The following is a 12,458-nucleotide window of genomic DNA, read 5'->3' on the forward strand; positions in this document are numbered from 1 at the left end:
ACAACGAGGAGAGCGGCTCCCGGGCGCTGCATAACGCCCCGGCGCAGCAGCACGGGCATCATCAAGCACAGGAAGAGGGAAAAGGAGGGAAAAAGAGCGAAGCGCCTTTATCGGTGCTCGACGCTACAAGCACCACCAGCGTCGCCTCCTGCGGCGACAGCCACACCCTTTGCGGGGACAGCGTTGCCGGTGCAGAAGACAGAGCTGGCGTTCTTGCACAAGGCGCTCCCCGAACGGCACGCCTTTTCAACGGCGAAAACGCGGCACGACGGGTACAGTGGCTGCAGTCCTTGTCTGGGCGTCGGCACCACGGCGGCGGCGGGGGCGGAAACGAGATGCAGCTAAAGGAGAAGGAGGGCGCGCGTTTTGGTATTCCTCAAGCGTGAGAGAGGGGAAGAGAGAGGATGGGATCGGCGTGGAAGATGCTCAGAGGAAAGCGCACGGCACGCCACACTGAGATCGATGTGGGAGAGCGTGATGGACAAGAGCAGCAATAAAATCGACTAAGCGAATAAAGGCGCGCGAACAGCAGAGTGGGGCTGAAAAAAGGAGATGGGCATCCCTCACTATTGGTTCTTTTTTTTTCGTTGGGGGTTCGAGCCTAACGCGTGAGAGGAAGGCAGAATGAGGGGTGGCGGACCGCGGAAGTGGGAGGAAGGTTAGGAAGGGCTTAGGACGAGAGCGCGCTGATAACCGGTGGTGGCGGTAGTCGGGGCGGTGATGGGATAAGAGCAAGGGCAGTGAGAACGACAACACTCTCCTACTTCAATGGCATAGAGGGAGGAGGGGGGGGCGAGAAAGAGGCAACGGGGTGCTCACTGAGTAGAGAGGTGTCGCTTTCTTCTCCCCACCCCCTCTTTTCCTTCCGTTGCGTTTCTACAACCTTAGGCACTTCTCTTTGCTTCCGTTGTTGCTAAGAGAGATAGAGCGGGTGCCGGGTAGGCCGCATACGCGCAATAGCAAATGGCCAGCGCGAACATGATGCACCACCGTAGCTGGCCAAGTAACAGAGCAGAGGACTCGCCGGAGCATCAAAACAACAAGAGAAGGGTTTGTAGCACAGTCGCTGCGATCCGAGCGCTTAAGGCGTGACGAGGCAACAGCAACGTCCACTAGCGCTCAGCTTACCTCATCCTCACGCGGTCAGGAAAGCAGATGCAAAGAAAAAAAACGCAGCACTACCTCCGCATCAACGCATCTTTCACCGCGTCTTGCCAGGCATCCGGGTAGCAGCATATAAATAGATAGTTGCCAGCGACCACGCCGCGGTAGCCCAGCATCTCCGTATCATGCGTGCGTCCCAGCTCGAAGACGCTGTCCTCCACTGCCGCTACGGCGCATGCCACCTGTGCCTGTGTCTGCCTGGACTTTTCACTCGCAGAGTATTGTAGAGTCGCTTGCGGCGAGGCGCCAAGTCCTGCGCCGAGTGCCTCTCGTGGCAAACCATCATGCCCATCCGGGTAGGCCAATGCAGCAGGCCAACTGGGTTCCATTGTGTCGATACCTGCGTGGTGCAGTCGCCCTTCATGCCCCTTCGTGAAGATCGTCGACGCCACCTCGGCCAGGTCGGTAAACAGCAGGCATGGAACAAAGTACGGGGAGCTGCGGCCCCTTACGGCGGTCAGAGGAAGTGGGAAGCCGCCACACACGTGCTTCCATTGCACTTCACGCAGCACACCGCACTTCAGAGTCCCTTCGTTCGCACACGTTCGCGGCAGCGTGAACGCTGTGGATGCGGGTGCCCGTGAAGGAGACGAGCCCGCGTCCGCGTGTTTGCGCATGTGATGTCCGCCTTCTGGGCTTCGTCTGTGCCCACACCCACCTCTGGTGGCGCATCGCAGCACCTCTTGTGCCATATGCACATGCGTCGGCGACGGAGCCGGCCCTCTTCGGCACAACGCGTCGAAGCTGTGACCGGAGCGTAGCGGCTGTCCAAAGTGGCTCTCCGCCAGTGTGCTCAAGAGCGCTGGGGCATACGTTTGCGGTGCAAAGCAGAGAGAGCACCACCCCTGCTGCAAAGACGCGCCCCCCTGCAGCGCTGCTGGCGCAACCACCGCGTGCGGCTCGCGTGGTGACTCCCGCGAAGCGCCAGCACACGCCCCCCGGGGACGGGGGCGAAGGTCTGCGTGACGGAGCGGCCGCTCCAGTAAGCTGGATTCGAAGACACACGCTGCCACCTCTTTGAGAGTCATCGGTTGTGCTGCTGCTGTGGCATTCGACAGCACCGGCTGTGCCCCAGAGGGGGGCGACAAGGAAGGGCCTGAGCCACGTAGATGATATGAGAGCGATAACGGACTTGAAGCCCCCACTGAAGAGGATGTAGCAGCGCTCGCCACGTGAGGCAATACTGTAACCATGGAAACCGCCGGAGTCTCGGTGCACAGCTCCACAACCCCAGTGGTGGCACAATCGACCTGCCTCATCGACGGCAAACTGTCGCTCTGGCCAGAGGTCGCTGCGGTACTTTCTCCATCAGAGGTCACGTTCGCATCACCCTGTCCGATGAGCGCACCTCGAGACTCGGCAGTTGCCGAGGTATCGGGCATGTCTTGCTGGACGAGATACGAATGGCGAATCGCGTGCAGATGTGCTACTTGAGCCGCGGGACAGCCATAGCACAGCACCATGGCAAGCGTTTCAGTTCTTCGGCGATGTACCGACGGTGCTGAAGAAGACGCACAAGCCGCATCGCCACCACGTTGTCTTGCTAAGTTACCGCCGCTACGATCGCCGTTCTGTGCAGTGACGTCGATGCGCTCGTTCGGATGGGCATTCTTAGTGTGTGTCCTAATAATGCTGTCATCCACACCAGCCATCAAAGGCAGGAGAAAATGATCGGCCGTGTCGCCACCGGTGATCAGGACATGGAAATTGTGCGTGCATGGCGAAAGCGAGGACGCAATGACAGCACTACTTTCTTCGACCTGCCTCACTGAAGCGTTATGGTGCCCCTCGCTCCGCTCACTAGCCGGGCCTGTGAAAGTGGGCGGGTGCCTTTCCAAGCTGTGTTGAGCCGCCGCATCGGAAGGCGATGAATGCGAGTTTTCAGCAGAGTTGTCAGTGCTGCTTGAGGATTGGTGCTGATGCAGAAGTGCGGCCCACCATGTAGCGACAAGTGCCGTCGCGGGTGCCGGGCGCCACAAGATGTCCATCGCATACACGCAGCAACGCAACGAGCTGGCGCTACTGCCCCCGACCTCACAAGCGCAACACGCCCATGCTACAGCTGCCGCCTTTATGGCAGCGGCGAGGCCGCTACCTGCTGACGTCGCCACCGTCAGCAAAGGAACGCGGGGCTCCGCCATAGGCAGGCACGTCTTGCCTTGTGCGCCTTCCGCGCTGATGGGCATCGGTCCCCGAAAGGCCTCCACAAAAGCGCCCCGCTGCCCATGGCCGTGAAGGTGTGCCACCTCGCTTTGAAAGCGCCGGCGCAGTCGTGCCAGGCGCTCCCGTCTCGCCCTCTCCCTCGGGTCGAGGTGTTGATGGGGCGTGGCGGTGCTTTCAGCACCTCCCGATGCCTCCTCCATCGCGAACACGCATCCGACAGTCAACGGCGCCGCCGCCTCCCTCGATCCAGCTGCAACACCAGCGCTGCCATCGTGATCATCATCACACGCGAGATTAGATGGCTTGGGCAGCATCCCTTGAGCCCATGAGCCCGATTGGTGCGAGCCAAGGCTCCATGTCAGATACATCTGCGCCTCCTCGTGCTCCGCCAAGATGCACGAGATGGGAACACCCGTCTGCAGAGCCTCAGACCCAGCGAGAAGGCACCGATGCTCGCCGAGAACGTGGCGAAGAGCATTCAGATTGGTGATGATGGAGGGGAAGGGGAGAGAGGCGGTGTCTACTCTGCCAGAGGGTGCCTCATAGGAGCTGTTCGCGGTGTCCCGCAAATCGCTCATGAATGTGACGGTGGGCAGGTTTCTTTCCTGCAACTTTGGGTTTTCCATCCCAACGGAAGCTGCGGAGGTGTTGGAAGTGGCTAGGAGGTAACGCGTGCACAACCGCACGTCCTCCGGACTCGCCGTAGGAACGGCATGAAACGTCGAAAACTCATTGGCGTTGAGCACCACCTCGGCAGGGGTACGTGCGGGCAGCCACTGCGCAGCCGTCACGTGTGCCTCGACCTCTGCGTCGCTCCTTCGCGCCGGCGATGAAGCGGTGACAACGCCGGAGACGGGGTAGCGGCGGAGCAGATGGCCACGCACAAGGCCGGAGGGGCTGTGTGGCGGTACATAGCTGGCGAGGGTCTGACCCCACAGCACATGAAGACGGCGAGTTGGCCCGCCTAACATTCCGCGACGAAGAGGGCGGGTCTTCCGGGGAGGGGGAGTGGGGGGGAGGGGGCAATGCTCGTCCACAAAGGAAATGACAAGACGGCAAAGAGCTGCAGAGGAAAACCAATATCCCCCCCCCCAACGCAACGAGCGCGGCAGGGGGGCACTCGGAAGAGGCCTCCGACTGGCGCGATCCCTAAGCCGGCGAGCAGAGCGCTGTGCGTCGCTGTGCAGATGTGCCTTTCGGTGCACAGCTATGGGAAAACAAAAAGGAAAACAGAGAGTTACGTTACGCGTCTGTGAAGATCGAAAAGAAATGAATTTGGATAGGAGTCGTATGGATGGCGGGGAACGAATTCAGAGGGGGAGGGAGGGGGTTTGGGTCTCACGGAGACACTGTCGTCGAAGCAATAATGCCCGCACCAAGTCCATATGCCGTCTTTCTCTTGGGAAGATATTTTTCTTTCTCGGCGGAAAGATGAAGAAACGACAAGCGAAATGCGCGTTGCTGCTGCGCGGCTTGGGGAGCGATTCGTGCACACAGGCACACACACACACACGCACGCACAGAGAGCACATAAAAAGTGCGCCGGTGTGGGAGCAGAGAGTCAGAAGACAAAAAAAGAGGCGTGGAAAGGCGAGCAGTGAGGAAGCGCGCAGTGCACTGAACCCACAGAGAGACAGCGTCAAATACACTAGTAGCGGCCCGCTCGGCGGTAGTGCGCATGCGTACGTGTGCGCCTGCATGCCCATATGTCAGTCTGCACCTCTCATCACCGAGAGCGAGGAGGTACCGAATAGCGAAGCAGTTGAAGTGGCGTTCATCTGCTCCTTCTCTCACACCTCCCACGTGAAGGAGGGGAGAAGATGTTTTGCGTTCGGGAGAGAAAGAGCGTGAACATCTGGCTGCGTCGAATTGAAGTCGCCCCACATGACCGGCACGCATACATGTGCGCGCATTGTATTTAGGAGGTTTGGTTCTCACTGCAGCGAGGTCTTACGGGAATTCCACTCTCGCAACATCCAGGAAAGAGCGCTAAGAACAAAAAAAAACGGCGGTACTGCGTCTCTTTTCTGTTGTTGTGGCGCATCTGCGAATATGGTGGTGCGGATGGGGGTTACGGGATAGTGCCTGCCAAGTGCGCCAGCGTCTCCTTGACGTTCGATCTTCAATGCTGCTGCTGTGTAACGCCTCCGGTGTTGCTTGGACGTGCCCTGCGCCTGTCTCGCGGCCCGCTACGTTGGGTGTAGGACGGAGCGATAGCACGTACTGGGCCCACTCTCGATGTGTGGGGGCCAACACTGCCACAACTCCCAGCGCGCACAGAGGGAGAGAGAGAGAGAGAGACAGGAGAAATACGGACACCTATAGAAAGGGAGAGATGCACTTGACGAACGACCTGAGCCGAAGCATGCATGCATAAACTACATAGAATCAAAAACAAAGGAATCGCGTCCGAGTGCGCATGTCGAGGGAATAAAGAGGAGGAGGAAGTGGACGGAGGTGGCCGATGCTCGTGTATTCTGGCGTTGTTATTGTTACTGTCGCTCCTGAGTCGCGGTCGGACAAGGCTAGCCAAGAGCAGGTGGAGACACACACACACGCACAACGTTTTGAAGGGAATGACTGAAGAAGAAACGATTTCGTGTGTGCGTGTGTGTGAAAGGCCTGAGCACAATGAGAAGCTGACAGGCGAAGCGAGAAGAGCGAGCGGAGGCAAAGGCGATGCGACGACGACGGACACAGTTCAACGGGAGAATAGGAAACGAGGCGGGCGATGCAAGCATTCATTTGGGTGCGTCACTTGATGGAGATGAGGTGGAAAACGTATAGGGAGAGGCGTGCGTGTGCGTGTGCGTGCAGCTTCATGCACACGTGAGCAGCACGCACGCGCATGGTCAAAGATACGTATGGGGGGAGGGGTTGGAGAGCGCGCACGACACAGGCAGTGTCCGCATCGAATGGTATGTAGGAATCAGCGCGCGGGGCACCTAGAGAGCGTGCAAGCGGTGAGAGAAAGAGAAAAAGCGGCACAGCATCGGCACCTCGGGGTAAGAGTAGCGCGCACGGCGAGAGGCGCCCGGTGAGCGGACCCCACCACAAACCCTGAGAGAGGTCAGCAAGAAAAAGAAGGAGGAACGGCTTCTGGCTGTCACCCTCAGCGCGCACGCGGGTGGGGAAGACAGCATGACAAAATGGAGGGAGGCCGACAACGTGGCCGTCGCAGTCTCAGCCCCCTCCCTCCCTCCACACACACACACAGGAAAACAGAGCAGCGCAAAAATGAGCCCCGAGTAGAAACGCCGCCGGGGCCGCTTTGAGGTTTACTTTTCGTTAGCTTGGCGTCGGCAGACGCCTATGCACACTCCTCAGCCTCGAAAGATTGTACACAGGACGAGCGGGCACGTTTCTGGTGATATCCGCATCTGTGCGCAGAGTGAGGTGCATCTATGCAACAACATTAGCCCCTCCTCTCCGCTTGGGGGGGGGGGGATGGAAAACAAATGAGGGCAGTGGAGGGAGAGGATGTAGGCGGTGCTAGTTGGGTAAGGGGTGGAGAAGCAGACGAGCAGCCAACAGAGAGTGCGATGTCAGCAAGCGCTGTGGCTCACATGCACTCCTTCACGCAGGCACATACGCAGCCACGCGCACACCACCTTGCCCAGAAGAGCAATCGTTAAGAGACACAAGCATAGAAGTGCAATCCGCGAAAGAGGCAGCGAAGGGGAAACTCCGGCAACGTCACTCGCGGTGCTGGAGAGCAGGAGCCCCAGCCTGACAACATCGGAAGAGGGAGACGGGAGTGGTGCACCTTCGCGAGACACAAGAAGAGGGGATAGAGGGAGCTACAGAGGTGGTGAATGCTGATCAGCGCCACACCACGGAGGGGCAAAGACGGAGAAGAATGTATGCTTGCGTGCTTGTGGGTAGACGTTTAGCACAGAGCCACATGCTCTCTCTCTCTCCTTTCGCTCAAGTCGTATCCGGCGCCACTAAAGCACGACGCGACTCTGAAGGGCCGGTATGACATCATACACACTCGTAATCCCGCATCGGTCGGCATGCACGCAGCGCAGTTGCGGCAGCAGCTCCAGCCCCGCCAAGGACCCGGTGAGATTCCGACACGACGAGAGGCGCAGAGTGCGCAACGAAGGAAACGGTGCAGACAGTGGCAGCACAGACGATACCACGACGGATTGAGCTGAGTCTGTGCCAGATGCCCTTGAGCACCACTGCGACAGTGAGATCAGCTCGGCGACACTCGCAGCTGTAATGCCGTGGCAGTTGCAGAGGGAAAGCTCCAGCAAGGAGGAGAGCATGCTGAGCTCTAAAAAGCTGCAGATGTTCACACAGCCATCCAGCACGAGCTTCTGGCAACCACGTGTAAGCCCAAGAGGAGAAGAAAGGGACGTGCTGGCCTGTAAAAGCGCGATCGTGAGAAACGAAGTCCCCTCTGTCGCACGCCGCACTGCAGCGATGTCTTCGGCAGCTGAGCCGCTCTCCTGGAGCAGGTCCGAGCGCAAAAGAGGAGCCGCCATATGTGTTACGTTTCCACCGTGGGCAAACAGGGGTAGCGGCGACAGGCGCCCTCCGCTCTCCTTGGCCTCAGCTCCTCTCCTCCCTCCATCAGCAACGGCACCGGCAGCAACATGGGTTCCACTGCCACCACGCACGCCGGCGCCTGTGATGCGGCCACTATGCACATTGCATCCGCTGCCGTCCACCTCCGCCAAGCTCGGAATGGCATGCAGCGCGCGCATATCATGCACACCTTTGCAGGAAAGCAGACGCATCTGCACGAGGCTCGTGCTGCGGTGCAAGCCAATAAGCCCTTGGCTGGTGACGTTGCTCGAGGACACGTCAAGTTTTGTCAGGTGCGGGCACAGCCCCAGCACGCCGACAGAGAAGATGCGACGGCAGAACTGTAGCGAGAGAAGTCGCAGAGGTGGCCCGCGACACCCTCGGCCAGCGCACTCGTCGAGACGCCGCGCGCGAAGGGAGTGAACTACCACAGGTGGATTTCGTGCATGTGGCGACCTTGCATCTGACGCTCTCTTGTCGGCCGCCATCACGCCAGTGCACACGAACTTCACAAGCTCGGCGTCCGTTACGGCTGTGTTGTTCAGGTCAAGGCACATCAGCGACGGCAGCAGGCCGAGACGACGGATGCGTCGCACGCGCGTGTGAGACAGCAGCAGCGTGTGCAGAGAAGAGGTGAAAAGCGCTTCATCGTCGCCCGGGAAGACGTCAGCGACGGCGGAACGGCTCCTGATGCCCTCCTCCAGCGCATGACTGTCATCACGGTGCGCGAGAGGATTACTGAAGTTGTATGGTGGTGTTCCAGGCATGAAGCTGCGGCGCCAACTGTGCTCCGTAGCTCGCTCTGCCCCTGGGATGGCCTCCTCGCCTTCTTCCTCATCCTCGTCGTCACCGTCGTACAGTCCCGACCCTTGAACATTGAGCACCTCCAGCGTGGCGATCGCCATGACATCACGCACGTGATGTACTCCAGCACAGTTCTTCAGCGTCAGGTGTGTCAGTGCGGCGCAGAAGCGCAGCGCCGCCACCGCGGCTGTGGACAGGGGCGTGTGGCTCACGTTAAGCCAGCGCAGGTGTCGCAGGTGAGCCACAGGGCTCAGGTCAAGAATAAGAGAGCAAGCGGAGCAGTTCAGCGCCTGCAGGGCATGCAAGCCACCGGGGTGTTGCGCCGCAGATGAGTTCCCCAGCGCATCCAGTACCTCCTGCCGCACCGCCGTGTCGCTAAGGTCGAGGAAACGCACGGAGGACAAGAGGGCCACGGCGCCAACGTTCGTGATGCGACCGCAGGAGCGGAGGCAAAGGCGGTGAAACTGGTGCTGTGGTGCCGTGGCACCGCTCTCGCACAAAGCCGCCACGAACACGTCGAGGTCGGCGTCTCGGATATCCGTGTGGGAGAGAGAGACGTTCTGCAGAGACGGCAGTCGAGCAAGAATCTGCAGACTACCGGCATCTCGAATGGCGCTCGCGCTGCATCCGTCAAGGTGCACCGTGTGGAGGAGTGCGCTCTGCTCAAGCCCGCTGAGCCAAGGTCGATGAGCCCCTTCACCAGCACCGAGCCGCGCACCCTCCTCAACTGAGCAACGCAACAGCGAAAGGCACTGCAGAAAAGGCAGCCGGCCAACGTCTCCGAGGGCGCATCTGAACTTGGTGTCTGTGAAGACAAGCGTCGTAAGACGCTGCCAGAGGAGAGACGGTGGCGTGGTTAGTGCGCGAGGCACGTCAGTCGTAGCCGTCACCTTTGCTGCCGCACCCGCCTTCTCGACTGGTGCTGCGGTGCCTCTCGATGGAAGGGAAGATGACGACACAACGGGTAGCGACCTGCCAGGAGTTTGAGGTAGTGCCGCCCCCTGCCCTCTTTCGAGTAGACTCGACAGTAGTCCTGCGCCTTCATCCGCTGCATCTGCCACGCGCTCAGTGGCAGCGCCGACCTCACTGCCTATATCTTCGCTCTGTGTTCCGCTGGCGTCGCTGCTGCCGCTTCGGCTTCGATCTGACTCGTGGTGAAGCTCACCCATGTCCACGGCAGCGAGACGCAGTTCCTGCAGCCCTGCCCAACAGCTCTGTCCGTGAGCCACGCCACCGCCGCGCCACTGCCTCCTTTCATTCCGCTGCATCACAGCAATGGGGGCGAGGGCATTGTATGGATTGCGCACCCGACGACACGCACACGCGTGCAGGACACGCAGCCGCCGCACGCCGCCGGGCCTCGGCGAATGAGGTGTTTGTCCTGATGCCGGCGCGCCAGTTTCGGTGACAAGCAATGCGTCATGCGGGGTGCCACCGCTAGAGCGTAGATGAGCCGCCACGGTCCGCAGGGTGGCATCCGTTAGTCCCGTTCCAGAGAGGTAGAGCTCTTCCAACTCCACAAGGCAGCGAACCAGCTCTGCAGCGGCTGCATCTACTTGAGGGCAGTAACTCACATCAATCACACGCAGCGACGTGCTCCGGCACAGGCCGTGCACGCCGGCGTCGGTGAGACTCGTGTTGAAGCTGACATCCGCGAGACGGAGCACGGGCAGCTCACCGAGGAACCCGACGTCTTGCAGCGTCGCGGACGAAGTGAGGTGCACCTCTGTGACGTATCGCAAAACCGGCGCCCGGAGGTGAGGACGTGCAGAGGAAGCACAGTCTGTCCCACTGGTTATGGTCTGCCGCTGCAGTTGGCGTCTCTCCAACAGAAACCGTCGTGAGGGTGCGTCCGATGGTGCACTGCCATCGTTGCTGGCTTGCAAATCGAGCGGTTTCAGCCGCGGCGACGCGGACGGAGGCGAAACCCTCCCGGCCGCTTGCCCCGCTGAGCCCACAGGCGCAGCCACCATTGCCCAGCCCTCCAGTTTTCTTGCCCGAGCACCCTCGAAGTTGACGTCCAGTATTCGTAGATGGGCGCAACATGGACAGCGCAAAAACGCACTCCACCAATGCGCCGGGTTGTCAGATGTCGCGGATAACGACGGCGACGGCAGCGCCGGTGGTGCTTGGCACTCGTAAAGATGCACGGCTGACAAGAACGAGGAACAGCACCGGCGGGGCTGCTGCCCACACCGAGCGGGAGACGGCACTAGCATATCCATTCGTCTAGTAATTTCTCCTGGGAGCTGAGCAGTGGTCACTGTTGTCTTCCGCCCTCGAGTCGAGTATGAGGCACAAGCATTGCACCCCTCCGTCATGCGCAAGGGAAGGGAAGCGGGATGGTCACCATATGCGTAGAGGGACGTCGACGGTGGAGCTGCTGCCGCCGCACACGTCGGATCATACGAAACTTGGTGAATACCATCGTCTTCGACGTGGTTACGGATGTCTTCGTGGGCAAAACGAGAGCATGGCGGTGGGGAAGAGGGCACGCAAGCTCGACCCAAGACCAGAGGACGGCTTAGCCACCAGTGCGAGTACATCCAACTGCCTCCAGGATAATCGCCTTTCTGAGAGCTTGGCGCCGCGTCCTCGCACGCGTTGCTGCAAATCGGGGCGGCCGCGTGCTTGCGCCGCCGCTCCTCCTCCCGCTCCACCCCTACCTCCCAGTGGAGCACGCGCCGCCACTGCAGCTGCGCATGCTCCTGCGCCGCAAGGCCAGTACTCAATAAGGACACAGTCGAAGAGGGGTTGGAGATATACTGCCCGGCATCGGCCGCGGTGGATCGAACCAAGAAGGAGACGAGGTGGCCCACCAGGACGCCGCCCAGGTAGCCAGCCCTCATGGCCGCACAGCGGACGTTGGTGCCTGCGTAGGGGTATTCAGGCAGAGAGGAAACGTCGCGCAGAGAATCTTCGCTGTCGAGGCCAGAGTGCACGGCCCCTGTGGCGATGGCAGCGGCAGCGGTCACCCCGCGCTGCTGTTTGTGCTCGAAGTAAGTGCAAGCACGGCGCTGCGGCAGCATATACCGCGACGGCGATGCGCTGGCAGTGCCCGGTGGATGAGGCCGAGCAGCGCAACGGCGCTCTCCTCCTCTTGACGTAGCGTTCGCAGCGACGGCGAGAGTGTTCGGTGCGTGATCGGAATACCAACGAGCATCGTCCACGATATCCGCCGCAGCGTCCGTGAACGGCACTTCGCTGGCAAACCGCCGCTTCGATGGCATCATGCGCTCCGCCAAGTCGGACACCCACCAGTCCCCAAACGGCACCTGGCGTGCCCAGTCGGTCCATGCGGCCTCGTACTCGCTCTCAGCATCATCGTGGATGTACGTTCCAAGAAGGCGCGCCTCCGCTGCGATGCGGCAGCGTGGATGAGCCGCGGCAAACCCCAGCGGTGCTCGTGACGGCCAGTATGAGGTGAGTGCACCCAGTGAGTTCAGTGAGAGTTGCACGTGCTGTTCTTCTTGGTACTGCTGCGGTCGTTGCTGCATTGCTACTGATGCCACAAAATACGCGCCTGCAATGCCGTTGGCAGTGCAGATCCACACGTGGCACACTAGCGTTGCCGCTTCTGCTGCTGCTCCGGCTACAGTGCTGGTGGTGGTGGGGGGGGGGGGGCACAACGACGCAAGAAAGGCGTGGTGATACGTGTATATGGGGAGTTAAAGAACACACGCGCATAAAGAGAGAGGGCCAGTAGAGAGCGCCTCTGCAGAGACATGCTAGCATGAATACGGGAAAGAGGTGGGGTGGATGTAGGTAGCAATCGGAAGACACACACACAG

General features: G+C 60.3%; 2 protein-coding genes across 2 annotated transcripts; both read right to left on the reverse strand.

The window, feature by feature from the left end:
- Positions 1 to 1,178: 1,178 nt before the first annotated feature.
- LDBPK_311500 (hypothetical protein, unknown function) lies at positions 1,179 to 4,298 on the reverse strand (the record flags this gene model as incomplete). Its single annotated transcript, XM_003863193.1, has 1 exon — positions 1,179 to 4,298. One exon carries the CDS (start codon positions 4,296 to 4,298, stop codon positions 1,179 to 1,181), a length of 3,120 nt encoding a protein of 1,039 aa, XP_003863241.1.
- Positions 4,299 to 7,274: 2,976 nt separating this feature from the next.
- LDBPK_311510 (hypothetical protein, unknown function) lies at positions 7,275 to 12,164 on the reverse strand (the record flags this gene model as incomplete). Its single annotated transcript, XM_003863194.1, has 1 exon — positions 7,275 to 12,164. The coding sequence occupies one exon, from the start codon at positions 12,162 to 12,164 to the stop codon at positions 7,275 to 7,277; it is 4,890 nt and encodes a 1,629-aa protein (XP_003863242.1).
- Positions 12,165 to 12,458: the final 294 nt, after the last annotated feature.

The sequence above is a fragment of the Leishmania donovani genome, chromosome 31 (assembly GCF_000227135.1).
Source record: "Leishmania donovani BPK282A1 complete genome, chromosome 31".
NCBI lineage: Eukaryota > Euglenozoa > Kinetoplastea > Trypanosomatida > Trypanosomatidae > Leishmania > Leishmania donovani.